Below are 15,618 nucleotides of genomic sequence, written 5' to 3'. Positions count from 1 at the left end.
TAATTTTTTTCCTTAATGACTCAAGGCAATCTACAATTTCAGTGAAATCTCTATCAAGTTACCAATGACATTTTCCACACAGCTAGAACAAAAAAATGTTAATTTATATGGGAACACAAAAGACTCTAAATAGCAATAGCAACCTTAAGAAAAACAGAGCTGCAGGAATCAGGCTCCTTGGCTTTAGACTATATTACAAAGCAAGAGTAATCAAAACAATATGGTACTGGCACAAAAATAGAAATATAGATAGATGGAACAGAATAGAAAGCCCAAAAATAAACCCATGTATTTGTACTCAGTTAATCTACAACAAAGGTGGCAAAAATACACAATGGAGAAAAGACGGTCTCTTCTGTAAGTAGTGCTGGGAAAACTGAACAGCTACATGTAAAAGAATGAAATTAGAACATTCTCTAACACCATATACAAAAAACAAACTCAAAATAGATTAAAGACCTAAATCTAAGACTGGTTACTATAAAACTTGTGAGGGAAATATGAGACTCTAATATAGTATGAGACCAGGACTCTCTTTAACATAAATCACCACAATATCTTTTTGGATCCATCTTCTACAGTAATGGAAATAAAAACAAACAAATGGGACCTAATTAAATTTAAAAGCTTTTGTACAGCAAAGGAGCCCATCAACAAAATGAAAAGACAACCTACAGAATGGGAGACAATATTTGTAAGTGACGCTACTGACGTGGATTTAATATCCAAAATATACAAACAGCTTATACAATGCTACAACAACAAAAAACAGTCCAATCAAAAAAATGGATGGAAGATACAGACATTTCTCCAAAGAAGAGATACAGATGGCCAAAGGCACATGAAAAAATGCTCCGCACTACTAATTATTAGAGAGATGCAAATCAAAACTAAAAGGAGGTATTGCCTCACACTGGTCAGAATGGTCATCATCAAAATGTCTATAAATAACACATGCTGTTGGCTGGAATGTAAATTGGCATGGCCACTATAGAGAACAGTATAGAAGTTCCTTGAAAAACTAAAAATAGTTACCTTGTGATCCTGCAATCCCACTCCTGGGCATGTATCCAGGGGAAACCATAATCCGAAAAGATAACTGCACCCCGGTGCTCACTACAGCACTATTTACAGTTCCAAGACATGGAAGCAACCTAAACGTCCATCAACCCAGGAGTGGATGCAAAAAGATGTAATATATACAGTCGAATATTACTCAACCATGAAGAGAATGAAGTAATACCATTTGCAACAACATGGGTAGACCTGGAGCTTATACTACTAAATAAACTCTGCCAAACAAAGAAATGTCATGATATTGCTTATATGTGAAATCTTAAAGATACAAGTATATTTATGCCCAAAACAAACAGACTCATAGGCATAAAAAACAACTCGTGGTTATCAAAGGAGAGTGAGCAAGGGATAAATTAGGAGGATGAGATTAACATATACACACTATTATATGTAAAATAGATAATCAGTAAGGACCCACTGTTTAGCACAGGGAGCTATACTCAGTATTTCATAAAACCTGTGACAATTATTACAAAATCTGATGTTTATACATATGCGTGTGTGTGTGTGTTTTCTGAATCTCTGTGCTCTCCATCTGAAACTAACATGATGCTCTACACATGCACTACATCTAAAGCTAACATGATATGGTCAATCAACTATACTTCAATTTAAAAAAGTCTCAGGGACTCCTCTAGTGGTCCAGTGATTGAGGATCTACCATCCAGGGCAGGGGATGTGGGTCTGATCCCCCCTGCAACTAGAAAAAGCCTGTGCGCTGCTGTGAAGACCCAGTGCAGCCAAAATTACTAATATTAATAATAAAGTTGCAGCAGAAGTAGGTCTTAAAAATTCTCATCACAGGAAAATAAATAAATAAAAGCAGAACCCAGAGTGCTATGCAGAGCACGGCAACCAGCTTTCACCCAAAGGGCATTTGCTGAACTGGGTAGACTTAAGCTTCATTTTTCAAAACTTTGATGCTTAGGGAATCTGAAAGAAAATAGAGAAATTACCAGCTTGTGAATATAAATCTAAACACATACTACGTAAGACAACAACAATATTCATACCACAGTCTGTTCTGCAGCAACGGCCACAAGCAACCGCACAGGTAAATCTTGTAGCACCATGGGGAAAAAAGAAAGTCTCAGAAGACTACATACAGGATAGCATACTTTCTAGAGAATCCAAAACAAACCAAACTGAACAATATCATTCAGACAAATGAATATACATATACCTGCAAAAATACATGTTAATGATAAAAATGAAGTTCAGGATGAGGGAAGCAAGGAGATGAGATGAAGGAGAAGCCCAGAGGTAGATAAAAGTTGCCAGTAGTGTTTTAATTCTTAGGTTGCATGGAGGATTTATGAGCATTCATTGTGTTATTACAGTATTAAATACATAAACATAAAAATTAGAGAAATGAAGAACATAAATGGACAAATAAGATTAGTTATAAAAACTAAGAATCATAATTAGGCCAATTCTCTGCATCTGAGGGCAAAAATAATGTTATACAGAAATGCAGAGAATGAAGAACAGTCAAGATATTTTTGAAGAATAACGAAGTGGAGATTTACCTTACATTAGACACAGTATAAAATTATAGTAATTATATCAGTGCGTGGTTTAACATCTGAATAGAAAATGGAATAGAATTGATAACTCAAAATTTAAGTTAGGTAATAAAATATGCAAAATAAAACATACAGTATGATTCCATTTATATAGAATTCAAAGCAGATAAAACTAAGCACTGCTGTCTTCAGGAACACTTGCTTGAGTAGCATAATTATATAGAAAAGCAGAAAATTGCAACAGTTGTCAGCTCTCGGGTATCTGGCATTGACAGTAAAATACTGACCACACTGTTTTAACTTGGATGAGTTTCACGTAGCATTCTTTTAAAACATACATCTGTTTTTATTTTCACAGTTCACAAAAAAAAATGGGAATGAACTAACTAGTTCTAGAATATACCTGGTGCTAGAAAAATAATATTTGCAAGCCAACCATCTATTTCCCGAGAAATAAAAGCAGCTTTAGAGAATATACTAACTTAAAAGAGAACATCCTGCCTTTCCTATGTGTAAAGTTGAACCCAAGAAACTAAAACTTTACTGTCAAAAAGAAAATTCTGACTCACTTGGGAAAATTCCTCCACACGTTAACATTACTGGACTGTCCAATGTCTTGGAAGGTACTAGGCTAAAAGATCAGAAGCGTGACACTGATTTATTCGTTTGAGGCTTGGTTTCCTGGCTGTTTCTACAGAAGGTCAAGGAACTGTTTTCTTTGTATTGATACAAGTGCCAGAGAGTATGTAGCCAACCATTTTGCAAAAGAAAGATTAGACTTTGCATCAAAAACAAAGACATGGGACACAAATGACATCTGAGCACAGCCCTCTCCAAAACATCTGTCAAGTGGAAAAAGCAAGGAGATCAGGGGTAGGTGCTGGAGCGTGAACTGAGAGCTCCACTCATAGTCATTCACAAGCTCATAGAAGAAAAGAGTGAGTCCAAAATGTTAGAGCAGGCTGAGACAGACCCTAAGTTTGTTGAAAGGGAAAGTTCATGTCCAGAGATGCTTTGTGCATCCTTTAGTCAGGCAAACCCCGAGCATGGTTCTAGTATACTGTCTAGTGCATAATTCTGGGGACAGTTTCAGGTAGCAAAGATGACAAACTCATTGCTACCACTGAGTTTTAATTCCCTTAGGGTAGTAAGAAGAAATTTCTAGAGAGAAACTTGACTTTATGGTACAATGGCTTAAGAGAGTTGGAAGCCAGAAATCTGCTGCTTCTGAAAACGAACTTCCTAAGAATTTCACAACTCCTGATTCTTGTTCTCAGAACCTAAGTGGCCATGTAGCATGTTATGTTCCTCTGGGTACAGGTTAGCAGAACTCTGTGATCTGTCACAAATGGGCATGTATGACTCACAGTCTGAATAAATAGATGCACATTCTCAACAACGAACCCTGAATAGAAACTTTCTAAAATGTTGCCAACTCACCATAGCCATGAGTTTGTGTTTTCTAGATATGAGAAAGCATATAGTAAAGAACATTAATTTTTTAAATTTTGAAAAAACATAAAGTAACATTTAAAACCACCACCTAAAACCTTTTTTTCCCTTGTAGCTCAGTTGGCAAAAAATCTGCAATGCAGGAGACCTGGGTTCAATACCTGAGGCAGGAAGATTCCCTGGAGAAGGCAACCCACCCAGTATTCTTGCCTAGAGAATCCCATGGACAAAAGAGCCAGGCATGCTACAGTCTATGGGGTCACAAGAGTCGGACACAACGTAGCAACTAAACTAACCAACCTAAAATCTTTTAAACATATATATGTTTTTATTTTCAGAGTTCAAAAAAATGGGAGTGAATTAACTAGTGCTAGAATATACCAGGTGCTAGCCCGTCAAGCTCATCTGCCCGTGGGATTCTCTAGGCAAGAATACTGGAGTGGGTTGCCATTCCCTTCTCCAGGGGAGCTTCCTGACCCAGGGATCAAACCCAGGTCTCCTACACTACAGGGAGATTCTTTATCATCTGAGCCACCAGGGAAGCCCCCAAACCTTTTATCTTTTGTGAATTTGCAAGTAGTCATTGTGTGTGATAATCTATTCTCATTGAATCATGAAAAGGATTTCATTATTCTAAGTTTCATACTTATATTTAATGGCTGTTTATATTTGACATGTCTCTAATTTATTCAGCTATGCTGAATGAAGGAATTCATTTATTTGCCATGAATTTATAGCAGGACTTATAAGATACATATGGGGCTTCCCTGGTGGTCCAGTGGTTAAGAATCTGCCTCGCAATGCAAGGGACGTGGGGAATGCTCCCTAGCATGAGAGGATCCCACATGCCGCGGAGCAGCTAAGCCCATGTGCCACAGCTAAGGTTGTGCTCTCGAGCCACTGAGCCACGACCACTGATCCTGCCTGGAGCCTGTGCTCCCAGCGAGAGGGGCCACCAGCGTGAGTCCACGCACCACACGGGACAGTAGCCTCCACCCCGCGACTGGAGAAAGCCCACAGGCAGCAGTGAAGACCCGGAGCAGCCAAACAGTAAAATAAAGAAGTCAGTCTTAAAAAACGATCCATCTGAATTGTATGTTATGGAAATAGTCAAGGGAAATGGTCTGCAAAATCAAGGAAAAGCCATGATCTTCTACTCAGCAAGTTTAGAAGGTATCTGGGGAAGAAGAGATTTGTCAAAATTCTTCAAATGAAAAGCCAAACAACATCTGAGAAGCTACAAAATAGAGCAGGCAAAACAAAAGACAAAAGACAAGAGCAGAGAAGAGGCATGAATAGGAAAGAGACCAGTGGATCCTGAAAAGAACTTCCTTTTCTAGTGAACATTATTGTGGAAAAAGTTTAAAGGGTCAATGAAGGTGACTCTTGAAACAATATAGGCTCACTCCTCTTATATATACCTTTTTTAATAATTAACTATGTGTATAATAAAAAGCACACTGATATTTTTCTTCTAGAATGTTGACTTGGACTGTACTTGAAATATGTGTAGCTAAAGACAAACAAAGGAACTACATTTGTTATCTTAATGGAAGAAAACACAATTCTGGGTTCTTGACTAGCTGCGCTCTGCAAAAAGTAAAAGGAGGTTACAATAGTCTATGCAAACTTTAATCTTAAATAAAATTATTCTTCCTAAAATTCCAGGCATTGTTATTGGACCTATGGCAGTAACAGATTATTTAATCTCACCAAATCCTCACCATCATAGAATCAAGTTTGAAGGCACTAACAGACTCATTAATTTTTCTGCAATATAGTGATTTACAGTGTTATATTATTTTCAGGTGTACAACACAGTGATTTGGTATTTTTGTAGATTATCCTCTATTTAAAATTATTATAAAATACTGGTTATATTTCCTGTGCTGTGTATTACATCTTTGTGTCTTATTTATTTTACACCTACTCTTTGCACCTCTCAATCCCCTTCCCATATCCCGGCCTCCCCACAGCCCTCTTCCTGTTGGTAACCACTAGTTTGTTACCTGTATCTATGAGTCTGCTTTTGTTACACTTGTTTTATTTCTTATATTGCACATGTAAAAGAAAACATAAAGGTATTTTTCTCTGACTTACTTCACTAAGCAGATGGATATACATCCAAAGAAAATGAAAACACTAATTAGAAAAGATAAACGTAGAAACCAATACAACATTGTAAAGCAATTATCCTCCAATTAAACATTAAAAAAATAAGTATAAAGAGGCAAAAAATATATACGCACTTCAGTGTTCATAGTAGCATTATCTACAATAGCCAAAATATAGAATCAATGTAAGCATCCATCAACAGATGGATATGTGATATGCAACTAGATAGATACATGTGTGCATACACACACACAATGAAATATTACCCAGCCATAAAAAATAATGAAATTCCACCATTTGCTGCAACATGGAGGGTATAGTGCTTAGTGAAGCTGTCAGAGAAAAACAGATTCATTCTTAATTTCAGTAGCAAGTACTCATCAAAAATATCACTTTATTGGCAAAATACTCATAGTAAATACTATTACATTCCATAGATACTAATAATAATTAAGATAATTGTATTGATGATTGTAATGGTCATAGCTCATATTTTTGTAGTCTGATACTTTTCAAGGGTGCTCTGGATAGGCAGTGCCCTATATCTTCATATACAAATTAGTGCCAACCTTAAGTTAGGTACTGTCTTATAGAAGAACCTAGGCAATCATAATTTTTATTCAGACAAAGGAAATCTGGTGTGTCTACACAGCAGACCTATTGTAATAACCAGTATTTCTAGATCTTTTCACCTTTCTGAAGCTAATGAAAAGAAGATTCAAAACACATGAAAACACTTAGGCGATGACAGTCACTTCTTAGTTTTCCCACGTAATAGTACTGAGGGATAGTAAAGGATAAAGTGTAGTCACAAGGATTTAAGTTCCTAGGATAAGACTTGGCACTTAGTTCATAATATTCATGGAAGTTGGTGACTCACAAGTTACAGGTGGAGCATATATTAGGAAGGACTCTTCAGTGGCAAGTGACAGAAATCCAGTATAAACTGACTTAAAGACAAATCCATTGGTTCAGGTGACCAGGAGGTTGTTAACGATACTAACATTATTAACGACTAGATTCCAACCCTCCAGCAGTGTCCGCAAGAGACTGCCTTTGTGCTGGCTCTGCTTTGTTATGTGGACTGCGTTCTCAAGCAGGCTGGCTTCGCACACATCTGTGACGCCCACTAGAAGCTCCAGGCTTAGTCAGGATGGCTGCTATCCAAAAATCTACAAGCAATAAATGCTGGAGAGGGTGTGGAGAAAAGGGAACCCTCTTACACTGTTGGTGGGAATGCAAATTAGTACAGCCACTATGGAAAACAGTGTGGAGATTTCTTAAAAAGCTGGAAATAGAACTGCCATATGACCCAGCAATCCCACTTCTGGGCATACACACCGAGGAAACCAGATCTGAAAGAGACACGTGCACCCCAATGTTCATCGCAGCACTGTTTATAATAGCCAGGACATGGAAGCAACCCAGATGCCCATCAGCAGACGAATGGATGAGGAAGCTGTGGTACATATACACCATGGAATATTACTCAGCCATTAAATAGAATTCATTTGAATCAGTTCTAATGAGATGGATGAAACTGGAGCCCATTATACAGAGCGAAGTAAGCCAGAAAGATAAAGACCATTACAGTATACTAACACATATTTATGGAATTTAGAAAGATGGTAACGATAACCCTATATGCAAAACAGAAAAAGAGACTCAGATGTATAGAACAGACTTGTGGACTCTGGGAGAAGGCGAGGGTGGGATGTTTCAAGAGAACAGCATTGAAACATGTATATTATCTAGGGTGAAACAGATCACCAGCCCAGGTTGGGTACATGAGACAAGTGCTCGGGCCTGGTGCACTGGGAAGACCCAGAGGGATCGGGTGGAGAGGGAGGTGGGAGGGGGGACTGGGATGGGGAATACATGTAAATCCATGGCTAATTCATTTCAATGTATAACAAAAACTACTGTAATGATGTAAAGTAATTAGCCTCCAACTAATAAAAATAAATGGAAAAAAAAAAAAAAGAAGCTCCAGGCTTTTACTTTCCTTGGACTTAGTAATAATTCACTAAGTGATCATTCTTAGCAGAAGACCTGGTAATGAGTTTCACTGACCAGGTCTGATTCATCTTCTGAGCTGGGATCAGGGAAGAGGCAAACCCTGCCCAGCCCACAGGGATGATTCCCCAGAGAAGGAGAGAGAGGCTTTCACTAGAAGAGATGCAAAACCACAGATGTCTAGTATACAGAAACTCTGTCTAGTTGTCCCCCGTGAATGAGGGTTCAGAGTAGGGAGAAGAGCTTTGGGAGGCAGGAAGATCCTAATTTGGAATGTAAGATTCTCCTGTATGTTTACAGGTACCGGGACTACCGTGACCCTCCTCATTCCCTGGCGCCCTATGGTTACACGCTCCAGTTCTGGCATGTCCTAGCAGCCCGACTGGCTTTTATCATTGTGTTCGAGGTAACTTTTCTCACCCAATGCCTTGATTTCCTTTGACCTAATGAAGTAAATAGAAGTAATGGATGAATGTAAGTTACAAGAACTTTCAATGTGATTTATGGATTGTCTAGAAGCAGGATAAGTTATTCTGTGCAATCTTTTTCTCCTTTTCTTGTCTTTAATTAAAGTCCTTGAATTTTCTAAGAAATATTTGAAAGTTCACTGTTGATTGTTAATGGATAAGTCAGGAATCTTTGGTCCTAAGTGTAATATTCTTAGGGCTGTGGTTCTTAAAATTCAGGAAAATTGCCATTTTTCCACCCCCACTCCCAGAGATTCTGATACATCACGCCTGCAGTTTGCTTTTCACAGTCCTCCAAGATGCTTCTGATGTTCAGGGACAGTGTTTAGAAAACACTGAAATGACTGTTACAAGTGGCAGCCTCTGGTTGCGCATCATCATGACATTACGTATGAACTTACAAAGTATAATCTACCTAGTAGATTATGCCTGTATTATGTGTCAATAAAGTTATATCATCTATTTTCTCCTAGTCTTTAAGAAAACTGTATTAAAAATAGTTTGCATTCCCATAACTGTATTCCAAAATGGAAATTTCATCTCTCGTTACATATATTAAAGCCAGATTAATGCAAGTGAAGGCTTCCTCTTGGCTCAGTCTAGAAGTCCTACACAGGCATACCTCAGAGACATTGCAGGCTTAGTGCCAGACCACCACAATCAAGTATTTTGCCATCCGTGGAGCCTTCTAAAATATCTTCTTACAATTATTACAATAACACCCATTTTGTGGGTGAAGGAATTGAGGTTCAGAGTGACCTTTGCTCAGGTAAACATCTTAAGTGCTAAAAGTGGAGCTGGGATTCAGACCTGGCCTTCTGACCCTGTGGTCCTGTCTTCTGGCTCTGCTTTGCATTCTCTGGCCGTTGCTTCTCCACCTTCTTTCCTGAATCCTCATTTCCCATGTGGGGCCATCCCACCAGGTCCAGTCCTCGCTGACCCTGTGACCCTCCTTCCTCGCACACACCGCCCCTGGCTTCGTCCCACTTTCCAGACACCCCAGAGCCTCCACATCCCCGATCTTGACCAGCTCCCAGTTCAGGCTGCACAGTAGACCTGACTCTGCTGTATTCTCCCCTGTGTTTTTAGCACCTCGTCTTTTGTATAAAGCACCTTATTTCATATCTGATCCCAGACCTCCCAAAAGATCTAAGGGATCGAATGAGAAGAGAGAAGTACTTGATTCAGGAGATGATGTATGAAGCAGAACTGGAGCGTCTCCAGAAGGAACGAAAGGAGAGGAAGAAAAATGGAAAAGCACACCACAATGAGTGGCCGTGACCAGGTCGGTGAGAGGTACGTTCACAGTCTGAAATCTCCCCTTGGCTGGGAGGGGTGCTTTTGACTCCTTGGAACAGAGCTTGCCCTTGTTCTTTTGATAGGGATGAAAATAAATCCTTTTAAGTTAGTTGCACAGTCACGTCCGACTCTTTGTGATCCCATGGACCATGCCAGCCAGGCTCCTCTGCCCATGGAGTTCTCCAGGCACGAGTATTGGAGTGGGTTGCCGTTTCCTTCTCCAGGGGATCTTCCCGACCCAGGGATCGAAACCAGGTCTCCTGCATTGCAGGCAAATTCTTTACCGATTGAGCCACTAGGGAAGCCCAGTAGTAAATAATCCTTTAGAATCTTCCAAAACCAGCTTGTTTCTTCCTTTAATTGCAAATTTAACCTAATCTTCCCTTTGCACACAACTCCTGTGGCTCTGCTCTGCCTCCCTGTCACACTCTAGCCTGGCAGCCAAGATCTTCACGAGTTGGCCTATGTGTCCCCCAAAATAACCTTGCCCAACAACCACATCCACTACAGTCTGGCTGTTCCCTTTCATCAGAAAGAAGGGGCAGGTTACCCTGGGGATATTAAATCACCTTTTCATCTCACCCATGATGGCCTCCCCTCCATCACCCAGGCATCATTTCTTCCCAGGCTGACCCATGTCACGCCACACCTTCTAAAAAGGTTTCCCCAGACTCATCAGCCCACAAGACTCACTCCTGATAAACATCTCTGGTTACTGCATCAGTACCACATGTATTGACAGATATTGATATGTGTTATTAATTTGTGATTTTCAAACAATTATTAGGCTTCCCCAGCACAATTGTAAGCATCTTTAGGAAAATCCCTATGGATTGCAATTGATTCTTCCAACTGGTCAGGGCAGTGTTAAGCACACAGCACCTATTAAATAAATGCACATCTAGGGGCTTCCCTGGAAGTCCAGTGGTTAAAACCTTCACCTGCCAATGCAAGGAATGCAAGTTCCATTCCTTGCCAGGGAGCTAAGATCCCACATGCCTTGTGGCCAAAAAAACAAAATATAAAAAAATAAAAGCAATACTGTGAAAAATTCAGTAAAGACTTTATTAATGTGCATTTTTAAAGGTCAGGTGCATTACACTTAAGAAAGTTCCATGATGTTCCCACATATCTTATGCAAAAGTTCTTCTGAAACCTTTCCGGCAAGGCAATTACTATCTGTGTGTCCTTGGACAAGTCACTTTGCTTTTCTGGGCCTCAGTTTCTTCAGTGATAAGATGAGCCCTCAGTTCTGATACTCTGTGAAGCTAGTGTTGCAGCATTTGTTTTGCCTTCCCTTCTGTCTCCACTTGTTTGGAGACTAACTTCGAAAATTTGACCTCCAAAAGAAAGATGAAATATATAGGAAAAAGTATGGTTTTTTTTTTTTTTTTTTTACTTTTCACATAGGTAAAAATATAGCATATATCTGCAGAAATGTCTGTTGTTAAATTAGTAAAGTTCCGTCAATCCAGATCTGTATGAATAGTCCAGGAGTTTATGATGAGTCAGGTGTGAGTATGGACTTGGGGGAACGCCCCCAGCCCCAGGCCACAGGGTGGTAGTGGTGTATGGATGCTGATGGTGATCAGAACCATCCCTAAGAAAAAGAAAGGCAAAACGGCTGTCTGAGGAAGCCTTACAAGGAGCTGAGAAAAGAAGAGATGTAAAAGGCAAAGGAGAAAAGGAAAGATATACCTATGAGAATGCAGAGTTCCAAAGAATAGCAAGGAGAGATTAAAAAAAAAAAAAAAAAGCCTTCCTCAGTGAACAATGCAGAGAAATAGAGGAAAACAACAGAATGGGAAAGACCAGAGATCTCTTCAAGAAAATTAGAGATACCAAGGGAACATTTCATGCAAAGATGGGCATAATAAAGGACAGAAATGGTATGGACCTAACAGAAGCAGAAGCTATTAAGAGGAGGTGGCAAGAATACACAGAACTGTACAAAAAAGATCTTCACGACCCAGATAATCACAATGGTGTGATAACTCACCTAGAGCTAGACGTCCTGGAGTGCGAGGTCAAGTGGGCCTTAGGAAGTATCGCTATGAACAAAGCTAGTGGGGGTGATGGAATTCCAGCTGAGCTATGTCAGATCCTAAAAGATGATTCTATTAAAGTGCTGCATTCAATATGCCAGCAAATTTGGAAAACTCAGCAGTGGCCACAGGACTGGAAAAGGTGACAGACTATTTTCTTGGGCTCCAAAATCACTGTGGACAGTGACCGCAGCCATGAAATTAAAAGATGCCTGCTCCTTGGAAGAAAAGCTATGACCAACCTAGATAGCATATTAAAAAGCAGAGACATTACTTTCCCAACAAAGGTCCATCTAGTCAAAGCTATGGTTTTTCCAGTAATCATGTATAAATGTGAGAGTTGGACCATAAAGCTGAGCACCAAAGAATTGATGCTTTTGAACTGTGGTGTTGGAGAAGACCCTTGAGAGTCCCTTGGACTGCAAGGAGATCAAACCAGTCAATCCTAAAGGAAATCAGTCCTGAACATTCATTGGAAAGACTGATGCTGAAGCGCCAATACTTTGGCCACCTGGTGCGAAGAACCAACTCATTAGAAAAGACCCTGATGCTGGGAAAGATTGAAGGAAGGAGGAGAAGGGAACAACAGAGGATGAGATGGTTGGATGGCATCACAGACTCAATGGACATGAGTTTGAGCAAGCTCCAGGAGATGGTAAAGGACAAGCCTGGCATGCTGCAGTCCAAGGGGTCACAAAGAGTGGGACACAACTGAGCAACTAAATAACAACAACATAGATGCTGAACACTGGTTCTGCCCTCAATTCCAAAAGTAGCCCTTGACTTCACTAAAGGCAAGAAGTGTTTTGCTACTTAGTAATTTCGCCATGTTCCTCAGCTGTCATTTGGCTATGTGAGTTCAGGAAAATTACATTTTTCTGAGTCTGCTTATTTGGTGGAACTAATATACAGCTCAAATAAGGCAAAATCTATGAGACATGTACAAACCAAAGTGCTCTAGAATACTATATGGGATTTGCACTGTGGCTGAGCACCGTGTTCTAGTCCTGTGGATTGCAGATCTGGCTTTTTCATTCTCTGTCTGGCTTTTCCATTCTGTCTGGCCTGAGTTGGAACATTCCTGTGGATTCAGTTTCCACATTTGCAAGAAAAAAGGAGTTGGACTAAACAATCCTTTAAGAGCCTATCTGGCTTTAACCTTCTGGGAATCTGTAATTTGCCCCAACCCCCTGGCCCATGCACCATTTTAACCACCTTTTCTCTGGCTCAGGTCAGCTCTCAGAGGAGAAAGGCTGACCAGCCAGACATCTTGAGTTGGAGGAGGAGGCAGATATTAGTGAAGAGGACAGCTCCAGGGCCTGGAGACCAAGGTGCTGCTGTGGATTATCCCCACCTCACACCCCAGGGCTACCCTGCACTGAGGGGCCCTTCACGCTTGGGAGCTGGAGTTCCTTCTGGCCTCATCATTTGATTTGCTTTCTCCCCAAAGAGGCCATTTCTCAATTTTTCTTGAAAGCGTAGTCTTTGTCTCTATTTTACCAGCAGTTGGCAGGAAGCCACCTTCCTCCAGACTGTTCATCTGTAAAGTGGGCACAGTAATGCTTATACCCTACCTGACTTGGTTCAGGATTATAGATTCCTTGAAAATCTTTGATTTCATGTTAACAAGTATACACCATTGCACATTCTGTCCTTTCAGCCATCATGTATGCTTAGAATCTTAATACTTTCTCCTTTTTTTTCCAGATAATCGTTTATTTCCAGGCCTAGGACCTGAATTCTTGTTTACTTCTCCCGGCTGTGCAAAAGCACATTCAAGTGAATGACTATAATGCAACCGCAGTGCATGTCGCCGAGGTCGGCAGCGGCAGAGGGGTCAGCGCCCTGAAAGGACTGCCTGGGAAGCCACGCTGCTGTGAAGTCACATTGCAGCCCAGCACACAAATGCTATCTAGCCACAGACCATTCCTGACCAAGCAAGCATGCACGCCATGGGCAGTACATTCTCAAGTTTTTAAAACCAAGGGGAACTTGTATACTGGGCCTGTTTTTCAGCCTGTTTGCTATCTTTTTTGCATTCTAACCCATGTGGATTTTACAGACACTGGGCTATAAAGGGTATTCGGACACCTGGACACATTCCTAGAATGTCATCATATGGTCCTAATTCCATGTCATCAAACAACACAAACAAGACCCTGTTTACAACTTTTTCTTTTTTTAATTTCAGATCTTTCTGAGGAGATTATTATATATGACATATCTATAGCTATGTGTATGGCCATAGATGTATTTCTGTGTGTACATATGTATAGTCATATATTCTTACATATGTACATACAAATACAGAGATATATAAAGTACATAGAACTTCCTTAACTGTAAATAGCCAAAAGGTACTGACATGAATGATGGATTTTCACATTTAAATAGTCATCAAAGTGAAGCCATGTTTAATGCTTGTATAATGTGATGCAATAAAATTTAAAATAAATTTATGCACATGGAATATTTTTAGCTGGGTCTTCTGAAATTTTGTTGTTGTTTCTTCTCATAGAATAAGACAAATCAGAGTGGCATCTTTAAAGAAAGTCTGTCACTCCCAAACACTCCTGAGAAATGACTTCATCCTTCAGCGAGATTACGTTTTTCTTCCTAAGGCCCCTTTTCTATCTTTCTTGATGCTTCCTTCTTAGGGTACCAAGCTGACTAATAAGAAATTACTCAGAAGAGGACAGAAAATGCCACTGACACTTTGTGGAGGAAATACGGAATGCAACCAATGACACATGCAATGCTTTTGATCACGCTGCCCGCTAGTATGCTCTGCTAATCCTAGCAAAGGGACTGTCTGTCTGGATGGGCCACAAGGGGCAGGTCGAGGAATGCACTTCTAAGCAATGCTTGTTGTTATAATTATTCTTCCAGAGGCTGCAGAACCTGACCTTGAATTATATCACCTTGCTTGTGCCAGTCAGGGAAATGGGAGTGCACCTCATCCATCAACATTGTTTCATTCTGGCTGTGGAATCCGGAGCTGATGGGGTCCCAAGATCCTTAGATGTTCCCTTAGATGGGACAGTTGGTCAGCATGGCTTTGGGCAGGCTAGAACTTCAGCCATTTAGTAGTTTTATCTTTCTAGTATTCTTTCTGACCTGCTGTTGCTGGGAGTGAAATGCAGTTAACCCTTGAACACCGCAGGTTTAAACTGTGAGGGTTCATTTATAAGCAGATATTTTTTTCAATAAAAATACAATATAGTACTATAGTATCTGCTATTGGTTGGATCCATGAACTATGGACATAGAGGGCCATCAGTATAGTTATATCCAGATTTCTGACTGGACAGAGATTGGCGCCCACAGCCTCTGCATTATTCAAAGGTCAACTGTACTAACTCTAACAGAGCCTAAACTAAGGAGATGTATGGGAACTGAAAACAAGTGGCCACTGGCAGAGTTTTCAATCATGATTAAGAAGTCTGAAATATGTCACACGTTGGCCAGAGGGATTTCCACGGAAAGTCTCAAAAGATGAAATATACAGAGATGCTCCAAACAGACAGCTTGCTCTACAGACCCAGTCCTGTGGTTCCTGCTTGGTAAGCCTAAAGCTCTACCTTGAGCATCATGGCCCAATAGGTCCCCGCTTTTGACCTA

At 40.2% G+C, this 15,618-nt stretch overlaps 1 protein-coding gene across 6 annotated transcripts in view; it reads left to right on the top strand.

The window, feature by feature from the left end:
- The window catches only part of ANO4 (anoctamin 4), a 427,540-nt gene extending 413,073 nt beyond the window's left edge, over window positions 1–14,467 (top strand). For 5 of the 6 annotated variants that reach the window (XM_070454084.1, XM_070454082.1, XM_070454086.1 and 2 more), the window contains 3 exons: window positions 8,487–8,592; window positions 9,743–9,949; window positions 13,705–14,467. In XM_070454084.1, the coding sequence (XP_070310185.1) occupies window positions 8,487–8,592; window positions 9,743–9,934 (298 nt within the window). In that variant the 3' untranslated portion in view covers window positions 9,935–9,949; window positions 13,705–14,467. The remainder of the gene's footprint in view (window positions 1–8,486; window positions 8,593–9,742; window positions 9,950–13,704) is intronic. The other variant, XM_070454083.1, reaches the window with a different exon arrangement.
- Window positions 14,468–15,618: the final 1,151 nt, after the last annotated feature.

Source organism: Odocoileus virginianus, chromosome 23 (assembly GCF_023699985.2).
Source record: "Odocoileus virginianus isolate 20LAN1187 ecotype Illinois chromosome 23, Ovbor_1.2, whole genome shotgun sequence".
In the NCBI taxonomy this organism is placed as follows: Eukaryota; Metazoa; Chordata; class Mammalia; order Artiodactyla; family Cervidae; genus Odocoileus; species Odocoileus virginianus.
Note: the sequence above shows the minus strand (reverse complement) of the source record. Positions and strands in the feature narration are given on the sequence as shown.